This window comes from Schistocerca cancellata, chromosome 2 (assembly GCF_023864275.1).
Source record: "Schistocerca cancellata isolate TAMUIC-IGC-003103 chromosome 2, iqSchCanc2.1, whole genome shotgun sequence".
NCBI lineage: Eukaryota > Metazoa > Arthropoda > Insecta > Orthoptera > Acrididae > Schistocerca > Schistocerca cancellata.
In genome coordinates, this window is record NC_064627.1 from 433,934,658 (window position 1) to 433,957,299 (window position 22,642).

General features: G+C 43.3%; 1 protein-coding gene across 1 annotated transcript in view; it reads left to right on the plus strand.

Moving 5' to 3' along the window:
- The window catches only part of LOC126161912 (eukaryotic peptide chain release factor GTP-binding subunit ERF3A), a 72,897-nt gene that overhangs the window by 16,798 nt on the left and 33,457 nt on the right, over window positions 1-22,642 (plus strand). The window contains exon 7 of the mRNA XM_049918073.1: window positions 22,417-22,590. Coding sequence (XP_049774030.1) covers window positions 22,417-22,590 — 174 coding nt within the window. The remainder of the gene's footprint in view (window positions 1-22,416; window positions 22,591-22,642) is intronic.

A 22,642-nucleotide genomic window follows, 5' to 3' on the forward strand; every position in this document is an offset into this window, starting at 1 on the left:
CATTGCACTGTTATTTGGTGTCTTTTCTTGCAACCTTTCATACTTGCTTTTTTCCTATGAACGAGCTTGCTTTACACATCAACTATATTTTTGTTTCACCTGGTGGAGGTAGAATTTTTTCCAGGAGATGCTTTTTTTGTCAGTAGTCTCTTCACTTGCCTCCCAGGAGAATTTGGTCTGAGAACATCTTTGCACATTTGCAATTCTACACACAATTCCTTTATAATCCTCTATTCTTTATTATTATTATTATTATTTTATTATGGAGAATGAGTCCATTCTTTAGGTATATAAGGAAACGATAAAATAAAAGCTGCCTCCATCATTTCATTATTCTGTACTCAAAAGACTCATACATCATTCTCAGTTCAGACAGATCGAAACCAATCTCCCCCCTCCCCCAACCTTTTTTTTTGGTGAGTTCATGCTTGACTACCACAGGGCCCCTAGCCTTTGAAGCACCTTTTCAGTGCTGCATGTCTATCTTCCTGCTACTCTTTTCCTTCCCTTGGGGAACATGTCTGGGGTGTTTTAGGGAACGTGTTCTGCATTTTCAGTAGCTCACATAAGAGCAGTCTCACCACTGTTTTTCATTTCTCTTTTTCCTTTCTTCGTTCACCTTTTCCTAGCCTTTCTCTGCTTCGAGGTTTGAGGCATATCATTTTCTTCTTCCTCTCTGTGCACTCCTTTGCTGGCCCATGCATCTTGACAAGTAACTGGTGACCGGGTAACGCATAATTCCCAGCCCTGGTTGACATGTGGGATTCACACCTAACCCGTGGTGCAGGCCAGGCCAAGGGAGGGGTGGTTGCCTAAGCTGCTGTCTTCCCCAATTGCCAATTGGTCCCTCTGTCAGGTGTTTGGGAGGTGTGAACAATCACCTAAGTCAGGTGAGCCCCCTCAGGGTGGGGGAGGGGGTATCAGTCAGAAGGAGTGCGCCATTGGACATGCTGGCAATAGTGAGGGATTTTCTCGCAGTGAGCCAATCATTAGCTTTGCTGTCTATCAAACATAAATGGAATAATGCTTACGATTCAAAGTCCCTCACAGCTGCACCGTGGTTCCTCTTGGTTTCGCGTACTAAAGATGATCAGTCATTTGCGACTGTAAATCCGTTTCTTATTCAGAAAGGTGTTTATGCAGTTGCCGGCCCTGTGAAATCCTGCTCTCATTTACACAGTGGCTCTTTGCTCTTGGAGGCTACTTCTGATATTCAAGCACAACAACTGTGTGCCACTTCGCTTCACCATGGCCATCCTGTTCATGTTGAGGCCCACAGAACTTTGAATTCTTCCCATGGTGTTATTTACACTAAGCTACTTGATGGTCTGACCAAGGCAGAAATCCAAACGTACCTCTCTGATCAGGGTGCCATTGTGTCCATCCAGTGATGAAAAAGGTAGATGCAGTCTTGGTGGCCACAAGCACTCTTTTTCTCACCTTTGATAGAGTGGTGCTTCTGTCCAAAATCATAACAGGCTATGAAGTTATCACAGTCTGGCTGTACAATCCGAACCCTATGTTCTGCTACCAGTGTCATCATTTCAACCACACTCAAAACATCTTCTCACACCCAGTCAGATGTGTAACCTGTGGTAGGAATGTGCATGATGGTGACTGTCTGCCTCCTTCTCCCCGTTCTATCAACTGCAGTGGCGACCATGCCGCCGCCTCTCCAGATTGTCCCATCTATCACCCCATGAGCGGGCTGTCCAGGAAATACAGTTGAAGGAAAAAGTGCCTTACCTGGTCGCTTGCAAGTTATTGGTTATTTGTGAATCCTGCATTGTACCATCTGGCACGTACTGTAATGTTCTTGCTATATCTCGCTACATAAATGACATGGCCACACAGGCATGCAATCTCAAATTCGGCTCTGAGGCTGTGAAATCGCTCATTGTCATGGTAGAATCGCCATCTCCTCGTCCAGCTGTGCAACAGGCCACCAAACATTCACCTCCTGGGGTGAAGTCACCTGCTGCACAACCGATAGGCCGGAGAGGGCAGAAGGAATACTTCTGCAAAGATTTCCTATCCCCTCCAGCCAACAAGCATCTGAGCCTTCCTCAGCCAACTGGAAAGGCTCCAAGAAGTCAAATAATGGAAAACAGTTTTCTTCTTCGCTGACCCAGAGATCCTCTTTGACAGTGTCACCACGTGATACCCTCACGTGTCTGATGTCCGTGTCACCGGTGTGCACAGTCAGCCATTTTTTTGCCCTGGACTCTGCAAATCAGCAGAAGGAGAATGTCAATATCTCTCTAGATATCATGGAGCAGGGTCCTCCAGCCTCTGTGCCCTGTAGCCATGAGTCTTTGAAGGCTGGCACTAGGCAACCATCGAGGTGACGTCCCTTCATCGTTTTTCCCTCCTTCCCTTTCCTCGTTATGACTCTCCTTCAATGGAACATTCGTGGCCATCGATCAAACAAAGAGGACTTATGGCTGCTCTTAGAATAGCAGCGTCTGCCTGTTCTTTGTCTCCAGAATACAAAATTGCATCCTAATGACCGCTTTGAGCTCTTGCATTTCTTCCCGGTCCATTTTGAACTTCTCCCTGTGAACAGCATTCCATCTCGTGGGGGAGTCGTGCTGCTCACATGGGACGGCATTCGTAGTCAACCCACCTCCCTGACTACCTGTTTCAAGTTGTTACATTCCACCCTTTTCTTCCTCACTTGATCTTTTCCCTTCTGTACCATTTACATCCCTCTGTTGTTCAATATCACCAGGACAGACTTCCTCCAGCTTATTGGGCAGATACCTCACTTCTTCCTGCTGCTCCGTGACTAATGCACACCATCCCCTTTGGGGTTCTCCCAGAACCTGTCCGAGAGGTGTCCTCTTGGTTGCCCTTCTCAATCAACTTAACCTCCTCTGCCTTAACACAGGAGCACCCACGTTCCTTTCAGACTCCACGTACACCTATTCCCATTTGGGACCTATCCTTCTGTGCTGCCCAGTGTGCCTATCATCTCGAGCAGTCTGTTCTCTTACACTGCCTCAATACTATTCACCATCGTAGCATCCATTTGGCCACTGATGCCTTGTGCACTAGCCTAGTTGAGAGTCTGTATGCAGAACTACCGCTGTCCTACCACCGTGACTTTCTCCTCTGCAGATATATATGCTGTTTGTCTGCCATGCGTGGCCACTCATTTTATGCCTCCTTCGATGACTCCTTTGATCGCCAGTGTGGGGCACGTCCCTCTTCTCTGTTACCTCCAGGAGTTCGTTTTCAGCTCTTGCTGCGGCAGGTTAACTTAACACTACCTTTAACTTTCCCAGTGAGTGTGTACCCTTCACCTTCTTGGCTTTGTGCGGCGATCCGTGTTCACTTTGGCCTTCATTTGCTTACTAAAGACACTACTCCAGCCTTGCTCTATCGCCTTCAGTTTCACGACCTTCACACGATACTTCACTGTAGTACCTTCGTGTACACTGATGACTCTTGGAGTGGCCTGGTGTCGGGTGTGTCTTCATGATTGGCACCAATGTTTTTCCATATTGGTTTCTGGAACGCTGCTCAGTATTTATAGCAGAGCTCTTTGCCCCGATCAGGCCACGCAGTGCATCCGACGACACAGGATTTTCAATTGCGTCATCTACTCAGACTCTCTCAGTGCAATTCAAAGCCTTTGTGTGCTGTACACCGTCCATCCGTTAGTGCAATGGGTCCAGGAAAGCTGTCACTTGCTTACTCTTGATGGAATCAGTGTGAAGTTTATGTGGGTTCCTAGTCATGTCGGTCTGACAGGAAACGAAGCCACTGTCGCTGTTGCTGAGGATGCTGTCCTTGTACTGCAGCCCACTAGTACTTACATTCTCTCTGATGATCTCTGTGTTGCCGTCTGTCAGCAGGTGGTGTCACGTTGTCATCACCACTGGTCCTCCCTTCATGAGAACAAGCTCTGGCTTATTAAGTCTCTCCCAGCGTCTTGGATAACCACCTCTTGGCCCTCTCGCCATGAGATCATTTTAACTAGTTTGCCTATCGGACACTCACTTTGCAGCCATCGCCATCTATTAAGTGGTGCTCCTCCAACAGTTTGTCCTCATTTCGCTCAATCTTTGACGATCCACTATGATCTGGTGGAACATTTACATTCTTGTTTGTGTTTGCCGTCAGAGTTATCAGCCGTATTAGCAAATGACGCATGGTCAGTCAACCGCATTTTACTTTTTATCCTGCATGGCAATGTGGCAAAGGCCATTTAATTTTTAGTTCAGGACATCTGTTTCTGTACAGTGTATTTTATAGACCTCTCTCATGTTCCTATTTTTAGCTGTCTTCTCTTCCGTTGATTGGCATTATCATGTAGCTGTTTTTAACTAGACTCTTTGTCTTCATGTTCTACAATTCTGACATGGGCATGTGTAACTCATGATTATTGGCCAGCGAACGGTACTTAACATATACACACATTTCCAGTGTACAGCTAAAATATTTCTATTCTTCTGGAACATCAGCTCCCTTCTTTGTATGCTGGGAATTTTTCAAAGCCGAAGACATTCACTTCCCATTCTACATTACAATTCCGTGAAGACCTGTCTTCTCCTTTAAGAATAGACTCGTATAGAACGTGAATAATGTATCCCCCTCCTTATCTGCTTAGGTGTGAAGTAGTTTTCTCACTACGTGAACCATAACATTGGTGTGGCCATTAAAAAAATTCTGTTTTTCCTATATAACTGGATTATAATGAAATGGTAAAAAAAAAATAAAAAATAAAAAAATAAAAAATTTACTCGCCCAGTGACAGTTTGGAGAAAACACATATGAAGGTAAAATTTGCAAGCTTTTGGGGCCAGGGGAAGGAAGACAGGTCAAAGAAAACTTCGCCAGTTCTTTACCTGAACGCCCTTTTCCATCACACCACTTCTCATCCTTCAACTTTTCTGCCAGGAGAAGGAGCCTCTGGTTCCAAAAGCTTGCAGATTTCTTTACCTTGACGTGTGTTCTCTCCTGCCTCTGCTTGGTGAGTAGATTTGATAGCTATCCAATTACAGTATATTTCCAAAAACTGTTTATTTTTGCTGATATATTAGCTCATATACGACCAGAATTTCAATCTGACAGCATGTTTAATTTTAAACCATATTTTCATATCTGCTTGAAATAAATTCCGCCTATGTATTTACACTTGCCATCATTGACCAACAATTTCTTTGGCAGGCAGATATGCCTGCTAAAACTCAATTAGAAGGTGGAATTGCTGAAATGGATCATACCCCACCTTGCTTTGGCTGCTGTTCATGTGACAAATTATAGCCAAGTATTTTATTAGTTCCCTTTCAGCCATCCATTCTGTGTTTAGGAGTGAGCAGAGCTGCACTTGTTATTTTCCTTATCCTCTGTCTAGCATAAAGATTAGTCTGCTTTTTGAAATGAGCAGTGGGGTCACTGACCATAAGAATTGAAAAAAAGAATAAAAACAGAACTGTCTGCATCCAATTCACACAAATCCGTGACACCGTCAAACTCAAAAATGCCAATATTTGGCAAAGCTTATATCAGTCCATGCTCCCTCAGAATTGGTACAATTTCTTTTTGGCCTCCTTTTAGTGTCATTGCTGGTATATGTAAATAGATATTGACAGTTTTCTGTTTACTTCTTGTTTTTGTTACTCTGTGTTCTTTGTATATATGTAGTCATTGTATGGTGTACTTCGTGAATTTTCATTTAATAAAATGTTATTTTACAAACCTTTCACATTAATACTAAAACGACTCACCAGAAGGTTATGGGCTCAGGACCGGGTGTGAAAGCAATGTTTAATGAAATGTTCTGTAAAGTTTGGAAGGTAGGAGACGAGGTACTGGCAGAAGTAAAGCTGTGAGTACCGGACGTGAGTCGTGCTTCGGTAGCTCAGTTGGTAGAGCACTTGCCCGCGAAAGGCAAAGGTCCCGAGTTCGAGTCTCGGTCGGGCACACAGTTTTAATCTGCCAGGAAGTTTCAATGTTTAATGAATATTGAAAATAAAAGTTGTGCGAGAAAATCCAGAATCTGTTTGTTAGGAAGTTATGTGTGCGCCAACGGTTGATTTATTTCTATTTTGCCTCCTGTTTGTGTGTGCAGTCTGCCAGCAATTTTGTTTCAATCGAACATAAAAATGAGTGGTACAGCTCCATCTGGACTTCCAGTAGTTGAAAAGTTGACCAGATGCAAAAAATATTCTACAGGGGAATTTGCAATGAAGGTGTATATAACCCATGGCAAAAAGTGTGGAATTTTATAGAAAACTGTTGTAGAAAACTGATCTTTGGATCTGGCAAAACTGGAAGATTCATGGAAGAAAAGAGACAGAAAAGCACATTCCCAGATTTTACTGTTCATGGACAAAACAAATTATTTCCTTATAAAGGATATATGAATGGCAACAAAAGACTGGATGGCCCTAGAAAAGACTCTATACTCACCATAGTGTGGGCTCACTTAAAACATTAATCTCAATTAAATCAGATAAATGCAAGTTGGTAGACGACTATTGCAATCGAATTGTAATGACCACGTTGGTATATGACTATTTCAGTCATATCATAATGACTGCTTGTATTCATGTTGGGTCTCCATCCGGAAAACATTGTCATCTGGAGACAATATTTTGGCGGTCCACCTGGCCGCCATCTTCAGTTGAGTACCGTATTTACTCGAATCTAAGCCGCACTTTTTTTCCGGTTTTTGTAATCCAAAAAACCGCCTGCGGCTTAGAATCGAGTGCAAAGCAAGCGGAAGTTCTGAAAAATGTTGGTAGGTGCCGCCACAACTAACTTCTGCCGTCGAATATATGTAGCGCTACAAGGGGTTGCTTTGTAGGCACAGAGATAAATACTGGCGCCAAAATCTCTGCGTCAGTAAATAAATTAAAAAAAAAAAGGTGGAAGACGAGCTTTTTTCTCCGCCCCGAGTTTCGACCACTGCATTTTCGTACATTATCCAATGAAGTAAATACAAATTCCGTATTGTTCATCTTCGAATGTAGCAGAATTTCAATGTACTACGAAAATCCAACTGGCGAGACTGTTTGGGATGTTTGTCAATATGGCCAACTCTACGTGTTGAATTTTTTACTACCTGTGAGAAGAGGTGGTTGCTAATAGGAACCTGACGAAATGTGAATCACATGCAGTATTCTCTTCACCATAAGAATAATATGAATGTAAACATTATGCCACGTATTCTTTTGTGTTTGCTGCTATTTCATTTAAATCCTATCTGCCTAATAAACTACGAAACTAGAGTGAGACAACAGCAAACGCGGAAGAATATACGTATCGTGTCATGTTTACATTTGTATTTTTCTTATGCCTAATAGTGATACAGTCAGAAATTAAGCACGGCAACTGATTAGATTTTTAAATCTAAGATGACTAATTCCTGTGCAGAATTTGACGTACTAGAGAAGCGGCCGCAAAGATTTTCAAACGGAGAAAAATTTTCGCCTAACTCTCGTTCAGAACATATTCTATCATATGTAGTCTATTATTTGGTTCTTGTTGATCATTATCAAAGAAAGCAGTGTAAGTAACAACAAATAGCAGTCTCTTGCCATTGTTTCGCTAGTGAGACGATTCCTCTCTTTTCTTTTTTTTTTTTAATTGTAAGCGGCAGTAGCGCGCACAAAAGCAAGCCATGCCGCGCGCGGCGACAGGCCGTAAACACGCACTATCAGAATGAGACAAACAATGCATGACACAGTACAGTAATGCATTTTCAGCTCAGAGTGACGTTAACACCTATAACAAAGAAAACGGCACTTATCAGATCAAAGCAAAATAAGCAATCGATTCAAACCAGACGAAGCACGTGAAAAGGAAGGGTACCCGTATAAATACGGACGGAGCGCCTGACGTATAGCAATGGCTACCTGGTAAAACTTAACTGTTAAGCTTACGACTCGAACCAAACTCCTGTAGCTGTATCGTCATTCATTCGACCTAAATTGTGTCTCGTATTACAATGGACCAATTTTGTTTTGATTTGGAGGTGCGGCCTAAAATTTTTCTCTCCGCTTGAATTTCGAGTCTCAAATTTCAGGTGCGGCTTAGATTCGGGTAAATTTTTTTCCTCGATTTCGTGTCTCATTTTTCGGGTGCGGCTTAGATTCGAGTGCGTCTTAGATTCGAGTAAATACGGTAGGCCGTCACGCTATCTCACTGGAACTGAAATCAAACACGTTGTGGTGGTTCCTTTGTACACCGACTGTGGGTCCTCTGGGCGTTGTGTTTAACTGCCCTCTAGCAGTAGACACAACAACGCACCTGTGGTGGAAGGTCGTGGAAATGATAAATCAATATCAAACACTATTGCCGGTTTTTGGTGACCAAAACAAGGTCCATTGTTTCTTGTTGTCAAACAGAACAGGGTTCCAACTCTTAGCTAAAGGATACCCCTTATCTCTGTTTATAATATTGGCAGATAGCTGGATTTCAGAGGCTTCTTTCACTACACAGTCTTAATATTGTGACACAGGGGCAGCCACTTGTGTCTCATCATACATTGTTGTATGTTCTTTAATAAGGCGATGTTCTGCCACTGCAGACTTTTCTGGCTGAAATAAACGCATGTGGCGAAGATGATTTGTATGATCTAGGACCATTGTGTGGGACATCGTCGCCATACACATTTATTTCAGCCAGAAAAATCTGCAGTGGCACAACATTGTCTTACTGAAAGACATAAAATGTTGTATGATGAGACACAAGTGGTTGCCCCTGCATCGCGGTATTGGGACTGTGTAGTGAAAGAAGCCATTGAAATCTAGCTCTCTGACAATATTATAAACAGAGATAAGGGGTATCCTTTAAGTAAGAGTTGAAAACCTGTTCTGTTTGACATTAAGAAACAACGGTGCTTGTTTTGAGAATCAAAAACTGTCAATAGTGTTTGATATCGATTTATCATTTCTGCTGTTGTGCCTGTTGTTGTAGGGCAATTATTTTCGCACGCACCGCCGCCGCAGTGTGTTTTCTCTATCAGTTTCAGGGAGATAGTGCGACGGCCTATTCACCTGAAGATGGCAGCTAGGTAGACCACTGAAGTATTGTATCCAAAAATCAAACAATGGAAAATCCAGGATGGAATGTAACAATCATGAGAAGGAAAGTTGCTACTCACCACATGCTGACTCACAAAGATGGCTACATCAGTACCTCCATCCATATCAGACCTACGAACTATCAGCAATACCTCCACTAGACAGGTGCCACCTATTCCATACCAAAAAGTTCCTACCATACAGCCTAACCACTTGTGGTTGTCGCATCTGCAATGATGAGTAGTCCCTCTCAAAATATACAGAGTGTCTCACTGAAGCCTTCACTGACCATAATTGTCCCCCCAACCTTGTACAAAAACAAATCCCCCACACCTTATTTTCCAGTCTCCCACCACCTTACGAAGTCTCACTGTCCAGCCACAAGGGAGCATTCCCCTTGTAACTCAGTACCTCCCAGGACTGGAGCAACTGAATTACATTGTCCACCAGCGTTTTGATTATCTCTCGTGCCCTGAAATGAGAAATGTGCCCGCTATCCTTCCCACCCCTCCGAACCTACACAATATACTCGTCCATCCTTACACAGACCCCGCTCACAATCCCTTACCTCATGGCTCATACCCCTGTAATAGACATAAATGCAAAACCTGTCCCATACAGCCTCCCACGGCCACCTACTCCAGTCCGGTCACTAACATCACCTATCCCATCAAAGGCAGGGCTACCTGTGAAACCAGTCATGTAATCTACAAGCTAAGCTACAACCACTGTGCTGCATTCTATCTAGGCATGACAACCAATAAGCTGTCTATCCGCATGAATGGCCACCGACAAACTGTGGCCAAGAAACAAGTGGACCAACCTGTTGCTGAACATGCTGCCAAAGATGACATCCTTCATTTCAGTGACTGCTTCACAGCCTGTGCCATATGGGTCCTACCCACCAACACCAGCTTTTCTGAATTGCGCAAGTGAGAACTTTTCCTGTAATACATCCTACATTCCCATAACCGCCCTGGCTTCAATCTTCACTAGTCACTGTCCTCTCCCATCCAGCCCCTTCCCTGTTCCCATTCCAACACTACACAGCCGTCATTCCACCACCACACCCAGTCTTTTTATTTCTCTCCTTTTCCGCTACTTCCTCCTCCCACCTCTCCACTGCCCACCGTCTGTCCTCCAGCACTGTCCGCCATCCCCACAATACTATTCCGCCCCGCCCTGCCCCAGCCTCCTCCTAACCCCCACCCAGTCGCCACTCCCATCATGCATTGGTGCTGCTGCTTGCAGTGTGGTTTCAGTTGCCTGAGACTGCAGGTGTGTGTGTGTGTGTGTGTGTGTGTGTGTGTGTGTGTGTGTGTGTGTCTCTAATGTTGACAAAGGCGTTAATGGCCGGAAGCATGAATTGTTACAGTCTCTTTGTTGTGCCCATCTGCGACTTAGTATCTCTACTATATGGTGAATGGCAGCTTTCCTTCTCATAATTGAAATATTGTGTCTCTAGATGATGATACGTTCCAGCTGGAGACCCGACATTAATATAACCAATTATTATGCCAGGAAACTTCACGGAGCCACATAATGACTGCATTTAAGTTAATGGCATGACATGGGTTTACCTGATCATAATTGACCTGTGATTGTGGCACTTGAAAACAGTGACACAGGTACCATCAGAGATTAGATGATGTCAAATCTGAAGATGCAAATGAGAATGGAGAGTCAGTGTTACATGTAAATAAACTGTCATACAGAATGCTTTATTAAGTGCTACAAGTTCAACAGACAAAATCATATTGCTAAATATTGTAGTAAGTGCAAGAAAAGAGGAAGCTCGTCAAAAAATAACAGTAAAGGATATGTAATGAGAATACTGTCAGAACACAGGAACAGTGTCATGAAAGAGACATGTAGTATTTAGATTCTTGTGCCTCAACTCACATCACCGGCGATGGAGGGAAGTTTGATAATGCAAAACTGTGTAATAGCTCAGTGGTCAGTGCGGGAGGTGATGGTTTGGTAGCAGATACTTCTGGCAGTGTTGTACTGATCTCCTCCACCGCTGGTAAAACAGTATAAATAGAAGGATCTAATGTCAGTCACATCCCAAACTCAGCTGTAATTGTGCTCTCATCAAAATTGTAATTAAAAGGTGTAAAGTGACCTTTAATAAAGAAAAAAAACAGGTTTTATGATTCAGAAGGCAAACTAATTGCCCAAGTATCAGTTAAGGACGACGTCTATTGTTTGGACACAAGTGCAATGAAACAATGATAGTACTCAAAAAGTCTTCAATTTCTATGGCGTTGCAGGCTGGGACATGTGAATAGCAAAAGCATGCTGAAGTTGGCAAAGGTTTCAACCAGATTAAATGAGGATCTTGTGGTCAAGGACCCCTGTGAGTTGTGCATCGTGGGAAAACAGTCACATCTTCCATTCAAAACTGAAAAAGGGTATTCTAAACATCATCTCAGACTTAGGTCGTTCTGATTTTCGTTGGCCATTGGAGACAGCATCTGTTGGTGGAAATCATGATTTTCTCACATTTGTTGATGATTTTTTTGAAAATACAGGTTTTTCTGTTTCATGAAGAAAGTCCGAGGTCTCACACATTTAAAAACTTCAGAGTCTTTGTGGAAAAGCAGACGGGCAGAAATATCCTTCAGCAGGGCCTGAGCAGGCACACAGGGGCAAAGGCTTGCTGGTTATTGGGAGCTCCAACGTTAGGCGGGTGATGGAGCCCCTTAGGGAAATAGCGTACAGGGCTGGAAAGAATTCCAATGTGCACTCAGTTTGTCTGCAGGGGGGCCTCATCCAAAATGTGGAGGCGGCCTTGCCTGCGGCTATCGAGCGTACGGGGTGCAGTTGTCTGCAAGTAGTTGCTCACTTTGGCACTAATGATGCCTGTCGCTTGGGTTCTGAGGCGATCCTCAGTTCGTACAGGCAGCTGGAGGATTTGGTGAAGACCACTGGCCTCGCATGCGGGGTGCAAGCAGAGCTCTTTATTTGCAGCATCGTTCCCAGAGTGGATCGGGGTCCTTTGGTTTGTAACTGAGTGGAGGGTCTCAACCAGAGGCTTCGTCGACTCTGTGACGGTCTTGGCTGCAGATTTCTAGACTTGCGCTATTGGGTGGGGAATTGTAGGTCGCCCCTGGATAGGTCATGGGTGCACTACACAAAGGAAGCAGCTACTTGGGTAGCAGAGTACTTGTGGTGTGCACATGGGGGTATTTTAGGCTAGGCAGTAGTGTGAGGTGTCCTGATGAACACTCACCAGTCGACGTGCAGGCAGGGAAATCAGGACACGCTCAGAGTAAAGACACTTCAGCTATCAAGATATTAGCAGTAAATTTTCAGTGTTCGGAATAAAGTTCCTGAAGTTACTGCCCTCCAGGAAGCATGTGGCGTGCAAATTATTCTCGGGACTGAGACCTGGCTGAACCCTGAGATAGGAAGTTCTGAAATATTTAGTGACAGTTAGAATGTGTATAGGAAAGACAGATTAGACACCATAAGAGGTGGTGTCTTCATTGCAGTTGACAAAAATATTGTGTCTACAGAGGTCGAAGTAGAGTGTGATTGTGAAGTTATCTGGACACGTTTAACAGGGCTAGGAGAAATAAAGTTAATTGTTGGGTATTATTACTGGCCTCCAGGTTCCACCGTGGCAGTTCTAGAATCATTCAAAGGGAGTCTACACTCTGTATCGAAGAAGTTCCCGGATCATGCTATATTAGTTGGAGGTGACTTCAACCTACCTAGTATAGACTGAGGTGCCTATGGGTTCATTACAGTTGGTACAGACAAGCCGTTGTGTGAATTACTTTTGAAGACATTATCCAAAAACTGTCTTGAGCAGCTAAATCGACAGCTGACGCGTAGTGGAAATATTTTAGATCTGGTAGCCATGAACAGACCAGACCTCATCGACGGTGTCAGTGTTGAGACAGAGATTAGTGATCATGATGATGTCATTACGACTATGGTTACGAAAGTTAAAAAGTCTGTCAAGAAGGCTAGGAGAGTATTCTTACTAGAAAGAGCAGATAAGCAGTTGTTAGCATCCCACTTAGTAAATGAATCGACTTCATTTACTTCCGGTACGATGGACATGGTAGAATTATGGGCAAATTTTAAACACATTATAAATCACGCATTGGAGAAGTATGTGCCAAAAAAGTGGGTTACAGACGGAAAAGACCCACCGTGGTTTAATAGTGCAATTCAGAGAATGCTCAGGAAGCAAAGACAGTTGCACTCGCGGTACAAGAAAGATCGGGAGAATGAGGACAGGCAAAAGTTAGTAGAGATTCGTGCTGCTGTAAAAAGAGCGATGTGCGAAGCATACAACCACTGCCACCGTCATACCTTAGCAAAAGATCTTGCTGAAAACCCAAGGAAATTCTGGTCTTACATAAAATGGGTAAGCGGGTCGAAGGCCTCCCTCCAGTCACTCACTGATCAGTCTGGCCTGGCAACGGAAGAGAGCAGAACGAAAGCTGAAATTTTAAATTTAGTATTTGAGAAATCTTTTACGCAGGAGGATCGTACAAACATACCGCCATTTGAGTCTCATACAGATTCCTGTATGGAGGACATAGTGATAGACATCCCTGGGGTGGTGAAGCAGCTGAATGGGTTGAAAATAAATAAATCGCCAGGTCCTGATGGGATTCCAGTTCGGTTTTATAGAGAGTACTCTACTGCATTGGCTCCTTACTTAGCTTGCATTTATCACGAATCTCTTGCCCAACGTAAAGTCCCGAGCGACTGGAAAAAAGTGCAGGTGATGCCTGTATATAAGAAGGGTAGAAGGACAGATCCTCAAAATTACAGACCAATGTGCTTAACATCGGTTTTTTGCAGGATTCTCGAACATATTCTCAGTTCGAATATAATGAATTTCCTTGAGACAGAGAAGTTGCTGTCCATGCATCAGCATGGCTTTAGAAAGCATCGTTCCTGCGGAACGCAACTCGCCGTTTTTCACATGATATCTTGCGAAACATGGATGAAGGGTATCAGACGGATGCCATATTCCATGACTTCCGGAAAGCGTTTGACTTGGTGCCCCACTGCAGACTCCTAACTAAAGTACAAGCATATGGGATTGGTTCCCAAATATGTGAGTGGCTCGAGGACTTCTTAAGTAATAGAACCCAGTACGTTGCCCTCGATGGTGAGTGTTCATTGTAGGTGAGGGTATCATCTGGAGTGTCCCAGGGAAGTGTGGTAGGTCTGCTGTTTTCTATCTACATAAATGATCTTTTGGATAGGGTGGATAGCAATGTGCAGCTGTTTGCTGATGGTACTGTGGTGTACGGGTAGGTGTTGTCGTTGAGTGACTGTAGGAGGATACAAGATGACTTGGACAGGATTTGTGATTGGTGTAAAGAATGGCAGTTAACTCTAAATATAGATAAATGTAAATTAATGCAGATGAATAGGAAAAAGAATCCCGTAATGTTTGAATACTCCATTAGTAGTGTAGCGCTTGACAGTCATGTCGATTAAATATTTGGGCGTAACATTGCAGAGCGATATGATGTGGGACAAGCATGTAATGGCAGTTGTGGGGAAGGCGGATAGTCCCGTCTTGGTTCATTGGTCGAATTTTGGGAAGATGTGGTTCATCTGTAAAGGAGACCGCTTATAAAACACTAATACAACCTATTCTTTAGTACTGCTCGAGCACTTGGGATCCCTATCAGGTCGGATTGAGGGAGGACATAGAAGCAATTCAGAGGTGGGCTGTTAGATTTGTTACTGGTAGGTTTCATCATCACGCGAGTGTTATGGAAATGCTTCAGGAACTCGGGTGAGAGTCTCTGGAGGAAAGGAGGCGTTCTTTTCGTGAATTGCTGCTGAGGAAATTTAGAGGACCAGCATTTGAGGCTGGCTGCAGTACAATTTTACTGCCACCAACTTACATTTCATGGAAAGACCACAAAGATAAGATAAGAGAGATTAGGGCTCGTGCAGAGGCATATAGGCAATCATTTTTCCCTCATTCTGTTTGGGAGTGGAGCAGGGAGAGAAGATGCTAGTTGTGGTACGAGGTACCCTCCGCCACGCACCGTATGGTGGGTTGCGGAGTATGGATGTAGATGTAGATGTAGATGTAGATGAAGTTGTAGTCTGATAGTGGAAAGGAATGTGTCAACAGCAAGCTAAAAAGATTACTTATGCCTTAAGGTTTCATCTACCATCTTACAGTACAATGCAGTCCGCTGTAAATTGATGTTGCTGAGAGAGCTAATCAAACCTTGCTTAAAGAAGCCCGTACCATTATGTTCAGTGCCAACTTACTGAAGGAGTACTGGGCTCAAACTGTGTCTAAAGCTGCATGCCTGTACAGTTGTTCTCCGTAGACCACACTTGGAGGTAAAAAACCATATGAATTTTGATTCAGGAGAAAGCCTTATGTATCACACCTGAGGATTTTATGCTGCAGTGTAGTGGTTCACATTCCAAAACCCTGTTGCAAGAAGTGGGGTAAGATGTCACAGAAGTTGATTTCTTAGACTACTGCCAGGGAACCAAAAGCTTTCAGTTCATCAATAGGGAGAACTGCCAGATAACTGTCAGCATAAATTTACTGGAGAATGAGAGTTTCCCAAGTTCAAAGATAGAGGAATGTAATATCACCAATATCTTAGGGTTGCAACAGGAAGCAATTCTTCATGACATCAGTGCTTCACATACCGGTACTGAAGAAGAAATTAATTCAGTAAACAGTGATAATGAACTCTTTTATGGTTTGGACAGTGATCCAATGGAGATTGAAGTTAAAGATGAGAATTGGGAAATTGAGCTTGAAAGGTCAAACAGAGTGTCAGGGCCCAAGAGATTATCTGACCGTTTTACTTACTACTTGCAAGCAGAACTTCAAATGAAGCCATCGATTTCAAAGATGCTTTGGAAGGGATAAATAAGGAAAAATGGAAAAAAGCAGTGAAGAAAGAATTCTCATTTCTTAGTTTGTAGTGACACATTCAAAGAGAGAGAGCTACCCAGAGGACACAAACCTCTCAAGACTGAGTCAGTATTTTAAGGTAAAACATGGGACTGGCAATACAACCAGAAACACGCTTCATGGTAAAAGGATACACTCAAATTAAATGTTGGTTATAAGGAAACCTCAGCACCAGCGGTCAAGCTCGTGCCCATTAGCTATATCTTGTCAGTGGCAACTCGAGAGAACCTGGAGGTTACTTAATGCAATTTGGCAGATGCCTAGGTATGAAAATATGAAACTGCAGGAATCCTTTACAAGAAAAGCTTCGGAGAAATGTGGAGAGAGTGATACCAAGCCAGTGTCAACGACACTAAAACGCGGATGGAACTTCGAGGCAGTCGAATCAAATGACATCAGTGTACCTTATCGGAGCAGTAAGAGGTCTTGTATACCTATCATGAATCTGCAGGCCTGACGTGTTTTGCAGTCAATTTCCTTCACAGATTTAATCACTGTTTTAAGAAGATCCTTCCGTTGTCAAAAAAAAAGTGTGTTTAGACATTTAAAGGGAACAATGAGCTGTAAGCTAGAATTTTTTTAGAAATGGCAATAGAGAAATAAGGCCTTCAGTGATGCAAATTGGGGAAATAAAACCAGTGGCCAGTACTCTGTAACTGCTTTATAGATAAAAACACAGAATTCTTTAATTTTGTGGCATAGCAGAAAGTAAAAAGCTATTGCACTATTTACTCGTGAAAGCTGAATATATAACTTTGGTGTCAACTGTTCCAGATTTACTGTGTTAAGGCAGCCTTGTGTGAGGGAGATCCAAGTAGTGTCACAGTCACTAGAAGTATATTGTGATAGTAAAGGCACTATTCATTTAGCCAAAAATTGAGTGACGAATTCTAGATCAGAGGTTATAGACATAAAATGTAATTTTATAAGAAAGCATGTTGAGTCAGATGTTATCAATATTGAACATCTGCATTCTGGAGAAATGTTAGCTGACATTTTCACAAAACCCTAAATAATGTTAGGCTTGAAACATGTGTAAGAAAATGTGTTTTTGTGAAGTAAGTGAGGAAATGGCTGTACATCTGAAGCTCATATTGTGTGGCAAAGTCAGTTCAAGGGGACAAGTTTGGATATGTAAATTGACATTTACAGTTTTCTGTTTACTTATTGTTGTCACTATTACTCTGTGATGGTTGGGTATTGGTATACGTGTAGTCATTGTAGTGCTCTTATTGATTTTTCATTTAGTAAAATTTCTTTTGCAAAGCTTTCACATTAGTACTACAAATGCTCAACATTCAGGACTTATATTTTATGGTTCTACAGACTCATTGTCTTCATTTTCTCAACCTGTAACAAAGGAAAAATGTTGCTGGTTGAGAAAATGAAGGAACATTAGAAAAACGGTAACCAGTGTAAAGAAACACTTTATGAAATTAGAACAAGAAATACTCACTTAAAATTTGATGTAATTCTTTTTGCACAAAGTCGAATCACCATCTGCATCATTGTCAACAAGTCTCGCTCCAATTCATGCAACAGTTTGTCGTATATGAAAGAAAACATGAAGCTGTATCTTGCATTTCTTTATGTAGTAAATGAACAGTTGTTGCCCTCCAGCAAAACCTTAATTTCATACAGCAAACGTGGTCTACTGGCTGCATTAGAATCTACATGTTTCCAGAATGAAATTTTCACTCTGCATCGGAGTGTGCTCTGATATGAAACTTCCTTGCAGATTAAAATTGTGTGCCAGACCGAGTCTTGAACTGAGGACCTTGCCTTTCATGGGAAAGGGCTCTACCACCTGAGGAACTTAAGCATGACTCGTGGTCCATCCTCACAACTGTATCTCTGCCAGTACCTTACCTTCTACCTTCCAAACTTCAAAGAAGTTCTCATGACGAATTTGTGGGACTAACACTCCTGGAAGGAGGAGATGTACTGGTAGAAGCAGAGCTGTGAATACAGGTTGTGAGTTGTAACTTGGCTGCGAAAGGCAGAGATCCTGAGTTCCAGTCTCAATCTGGCACACAGTGTTAATCTGCCAATAAGTTTCATATCAGTGCACAAACTGCTACACAATGAAAATTTCACTCTGGAAATGCCTCCCAGGCTGTGGCTAAGACATGTCTTCACGGTTCCAAAAGTTCAGAAGTTCTGCAGGAGAACTTCTGTTGAAGTTTGGAGGGTAGGAGACTAGGTACTGGTGGAAGTAGAGCTGTGAGGGCAGGTCATGAGTCGTGCTTGGTTAGCTCAGTTGGTGGAGCAGTGGCCTGCGAAAGGAAAATGTCCAGAGTTCGAGTCTCAGTCTGGCACACAGTTTTAATTTGTCAAGAAGTTTCAATCTACTTGTTCCACACAACACAATGAAGATTGAGCGAGCATGTCAGTGTATACAATTTAGTATGTGAAAGTTTTGCATGCCATCAATTGATGGGGTTGACAGAATGGTAACACAGTGTAGCTACATGGCTAGTGACAGAAATAATGTGCTATTTCAATAAAATGATAAAACTGTTTACTCAATATTTATCCTGGAAGCATCTCTTTCAGCAAAGCATTAAGTCATGCAAAGCATTTGCTATTTAAAATAAATAAAATGTTATGACTTGACCTCTAGTAACTCAGTGTTGGCAGTGCTGAACAGTTCTGGGTGGAATTCAAATAATAAAAAGAATAAAGATAATCGTTCACTATGCAGTTGAGGCATTGATCTGCAGATAACCACATAAACAAGATGTGGAACATTGAACTTCACTATTGTACAATTTATTCTAGAGATGTGTTTCTGGTTGTGCAGACCAACTTGAGGGAGGGGTTTTGTCAGGTGGATAGGTGAGACAAACTAAGTAATATGTAGCAATAATATGAAAAGGATAGTTGCCACTCACCTATAGTAGAGATGCTGAGTCGCAGAAAGGCACAACAAAAAGACTATTGGGAAGTTAACTTTTGACCAACAAGGCCTTTGTCGAAAATAGACAACACACACACTCACACAAACGCAACTTACACACACGACCACAGTCTCTGGCAGCTGGAGCCAGACTGCAAGCAGCAGGGCATTGTGGGAGAGGCAACTGGGGGGAGGGATGCGGAGGAGGGAGAGGTATAGCAGGGTAGGGGTGGGGAACGGTGAAGTGCTGCTGGGAGCATGCAGGGATGAGATGAAGAGTGGGGCAGCTAGGTGCAGTTGGAAGGTTAGATGAAAGTGGGGGGGGGGGGGGGGGTTAGTGGAAAAGGAGAGTAAAAATACTGGGTGCTTTGGTGGACTGTGTAGTGTTGGAATGGGAACAGGGAAGTGGCTAGATGGGTAAGGACAGTGACTAATGAAGGTTGAAGCCAGGAGGATTACAGTAATGTAGGATATATTGCAGGGAGAGTTCCCACTTGTGCAGTTCGGAAAATCTGGTGTTGGTGGGAATGATCCATATGGCACAGGCTTTGAAGCAGTCATTGAAATGAAGGACATTGTGTTGGATAGTGTGCTCAGCAACATGTTGGTCCAGTTGTTTCTTGGACACAGTTTGTCATTCATGTAGACAGATGGCTTATTGGTTGTCATGCCCATGTAGAATACAGCGCAGTGGTTAGTGGTCATTGTGTTGATAACAGGACTCATTTCACAGGTAGCCTACCTCTCGTCGTGCCCTGAAATAAGAAGTGTCGTGTCTATTATCCTTCCCACTCCTCCCTCAGTGGTCTTCTGCCGCCCACTGAACCTACACGATATCCTCATACATCCTTACACAATCCTTATTCTCAGCTCCTTGCCTCATGGCTAATATCTCTGTAATAGACGTAGATGCAAGACCTGTCCCATACACCTTCCCACCATCACCCAGTCCTGTCACAAAAATCATCTATCCTATCAAAGGCAGGGCTACCTGTGAAATCAGTCATGCGATCTACAAGCTAAGCTGCAACCACTGTGCTGCATTCTAAGTGGGCTTGACAACCAACAAGCTGTCTGTCCACATGAATGGCCACCAACAAACTGTGGCCAAATAACAAGTGGACCACCTTGTTGCTGAGCACGCTGCCAAACATGACATCCTTCATTTCAGTGACAGCTTCACAGCCTGTGTCATCTAGATACTACCCACCAACTTCAGCTTTTTTGAATAGTGCAGGTGGAAACTCTCCCTGCAATATATCCTATATCCTATGTTCCTGTAAACTTCCTGGCTTCAGCTTGTGTAGTAGTTGTCCTTACCTGTCTAGCCCTTTCTCTGTTCCAACACTACACAGACCTCTATTCCACCAAAGCATCCACTCTTTGTACCTCCTTCCTTTTCTGCTAACACCGCCCCCCCCCCCCCCCCCCCCAAGCTTCTGTCTAATCTCATGACTGCACCTAGCTGCCCTACCCTCTCTCCACCTCGTCTCTGCATGTTCCCAGCAGCATTTCACTGTCCCCTGCCCCTACCCTACTATCTGTCCCCCACCCCACACCAGCCTCCTCCTTAGCCCCACCTGGTTGCCTCTCTCATCATGTGTTGCTGCTCACAGCCTGGCTCCCGCTGCCAAGTACTGTGTGTGTGTGTGTGTGTGTGTGTGTGTTCGGCAAAGGCGGTGCTGGCCAAAAGCTCATCTTGTGACAGTCTTTTTGCTGTGCTTTTCTGTGACTCAGCATGTCCACTATACAGTTAGTAGCTTCTACCGTTTTCATTATATTGTTATATTTCACCCTGGATTTTCCATTGTTTGACTAGGTGATATGTAGGGTGAAGACATGTCCACCCAGTGGGAGTGCATATCACTGAGCACAGTGTGCTGTATGAAGCATGGTGTCTGTTCTTTTGGATGTGTCCAAATTAACATAATCCACAGCTTTTTTGCATAATATGTAAGTTGAAGGTCAAGATGGGAGAAAAAAGGAAAAAGAAGGAACTAATGATGTCAGCTGCATCAGGACTTAATGCAGAATAAGTGGTGCCAAGGTAAAATGGGTACCAGACAAGGATTTGAACCCAAGATCTCCTGCTTGCTGGGCAGTTGCATTAATCACCACACTACCCGGACATCACGTGTATCGCAACTCGTGGGCACTCCTCGGTACGTTTCCCCAGCTGACCCACATTTCCACCTAGTGTGCTGACATCGGTAGTTCCTTTCCTTTCCTGTCACCTGCACCTTCAGCTTACACAATATGTATCACAGCTGCAGATTCTGCATGGTGTCTATTTTTTTAGGCATGTCCAAAATAACAGATGTGATACATCCATATAATTGATTTGCCTTGATGGGCAATGGATCCACCACCTTCAGTGTGGATGCATAATTATGTTCACCCTTCTCCAAGAATCTCAAAGTAGCGAGCAAGGAGGATGTGGATGGGGACTGCAGATAGGTGGTGCTATGTGGGTCAGCCAGGGTGCATGCCGAAATAGTCCACGCAGTTGCAGTAAACACAGCATCCAGGTAGTGCAGTGGTTAACACAACTGCCTAGTAAGCAGGAGATTCCGCATTTGAGTTCTGGTCCAGGACAACATTTTTGCTCATTGCTGCTGATTCCGCATGAAGTCTTGACGAAGTTGACGTCAGTAGTTCCTTTCCTTTCCTTTCTCCCACCTTCACCTTCGGTTTACACAATGTGTTGGTTGTCAAAAGTTGCATCACAACCTGTGCTATCTAGAATTTTCCCTACAAAACATCCTTCAACCGGAATCCCCTTGGTTGTTATCTTAGCTGGTCCCTGTTCCCATTCCTCCCATCCCCTGCTGACCCCCCCCCCCCCCAACCTGCCCCCTCACGTCCTCTGATTCTCATTATCACTTCACTTTAGTCTTCCTCATCATCAGTTGTCCTCTTCCCCCTCCCTGTCCACCTTGGCCCACTCTTTCTCCTCCATCGTGTACTACGTGGGCTGTCCTCCGGCCAGCACAGGTGTGAGCTCCTTGTTGCCATATCCCCATTCCCTGCCCTCCCTTCTCTAACTCCCCTCCCATCTTTTTTCCACTCACTCCTCCAGTCTTCCCTAAAAGAGAAAATTGCCCAAAAGCTGAGCTACAAGTTCCAAATCTTGTTTACAAATAAATCTGCTGCTCAATGGCTCAACAATAGTGAGTATTTGCTGATTGAGTATTAAGTAAATGGTACAGTGAAACTAAATGCATACAAAATCAGTGGCAGATGCAAGCCAGATGAAAAAATTACACTGTGTATTCCTTTATAGAGTAATTTTAAAAATGCTAGTTATATTTTTCTTCAGGGTATTTATTAAATTAATTCTATTTCCAACCTTGGCAAGAAAATGTTGTGAACTTCTTATGTGCAGTAATTTATTGTAATTCACCTCTAAAATGTTTCAGTACCCAATTACAAATATAGATCTCTCTGTTGGTTACTTGTCAATAGCTGTATTACTTTATTGTGTAGTATCTGCTGTGTTTTGAGTTTTCTGATATAACTTTTGCTTTCCCGTTTCTTGCTAGACTGTAGTGCTTGTTGATCAGATGTGGTCAGATGATGAAGAAGTGACAGCTGTAGGACCTGGAGAAAATGTCAAAATAAAACTGAAAGGCATTGAAGAAGACGATGTGTCTCCAGGTTTTGTCCTTTGCGACAATGCAAATCCTATAAAGACTGGCAGAGTATTTGATGCTCAGGTTGGTAATTATGTTACAGTTTAGCACTTGCAAAGTATTTAAACAATTTTAT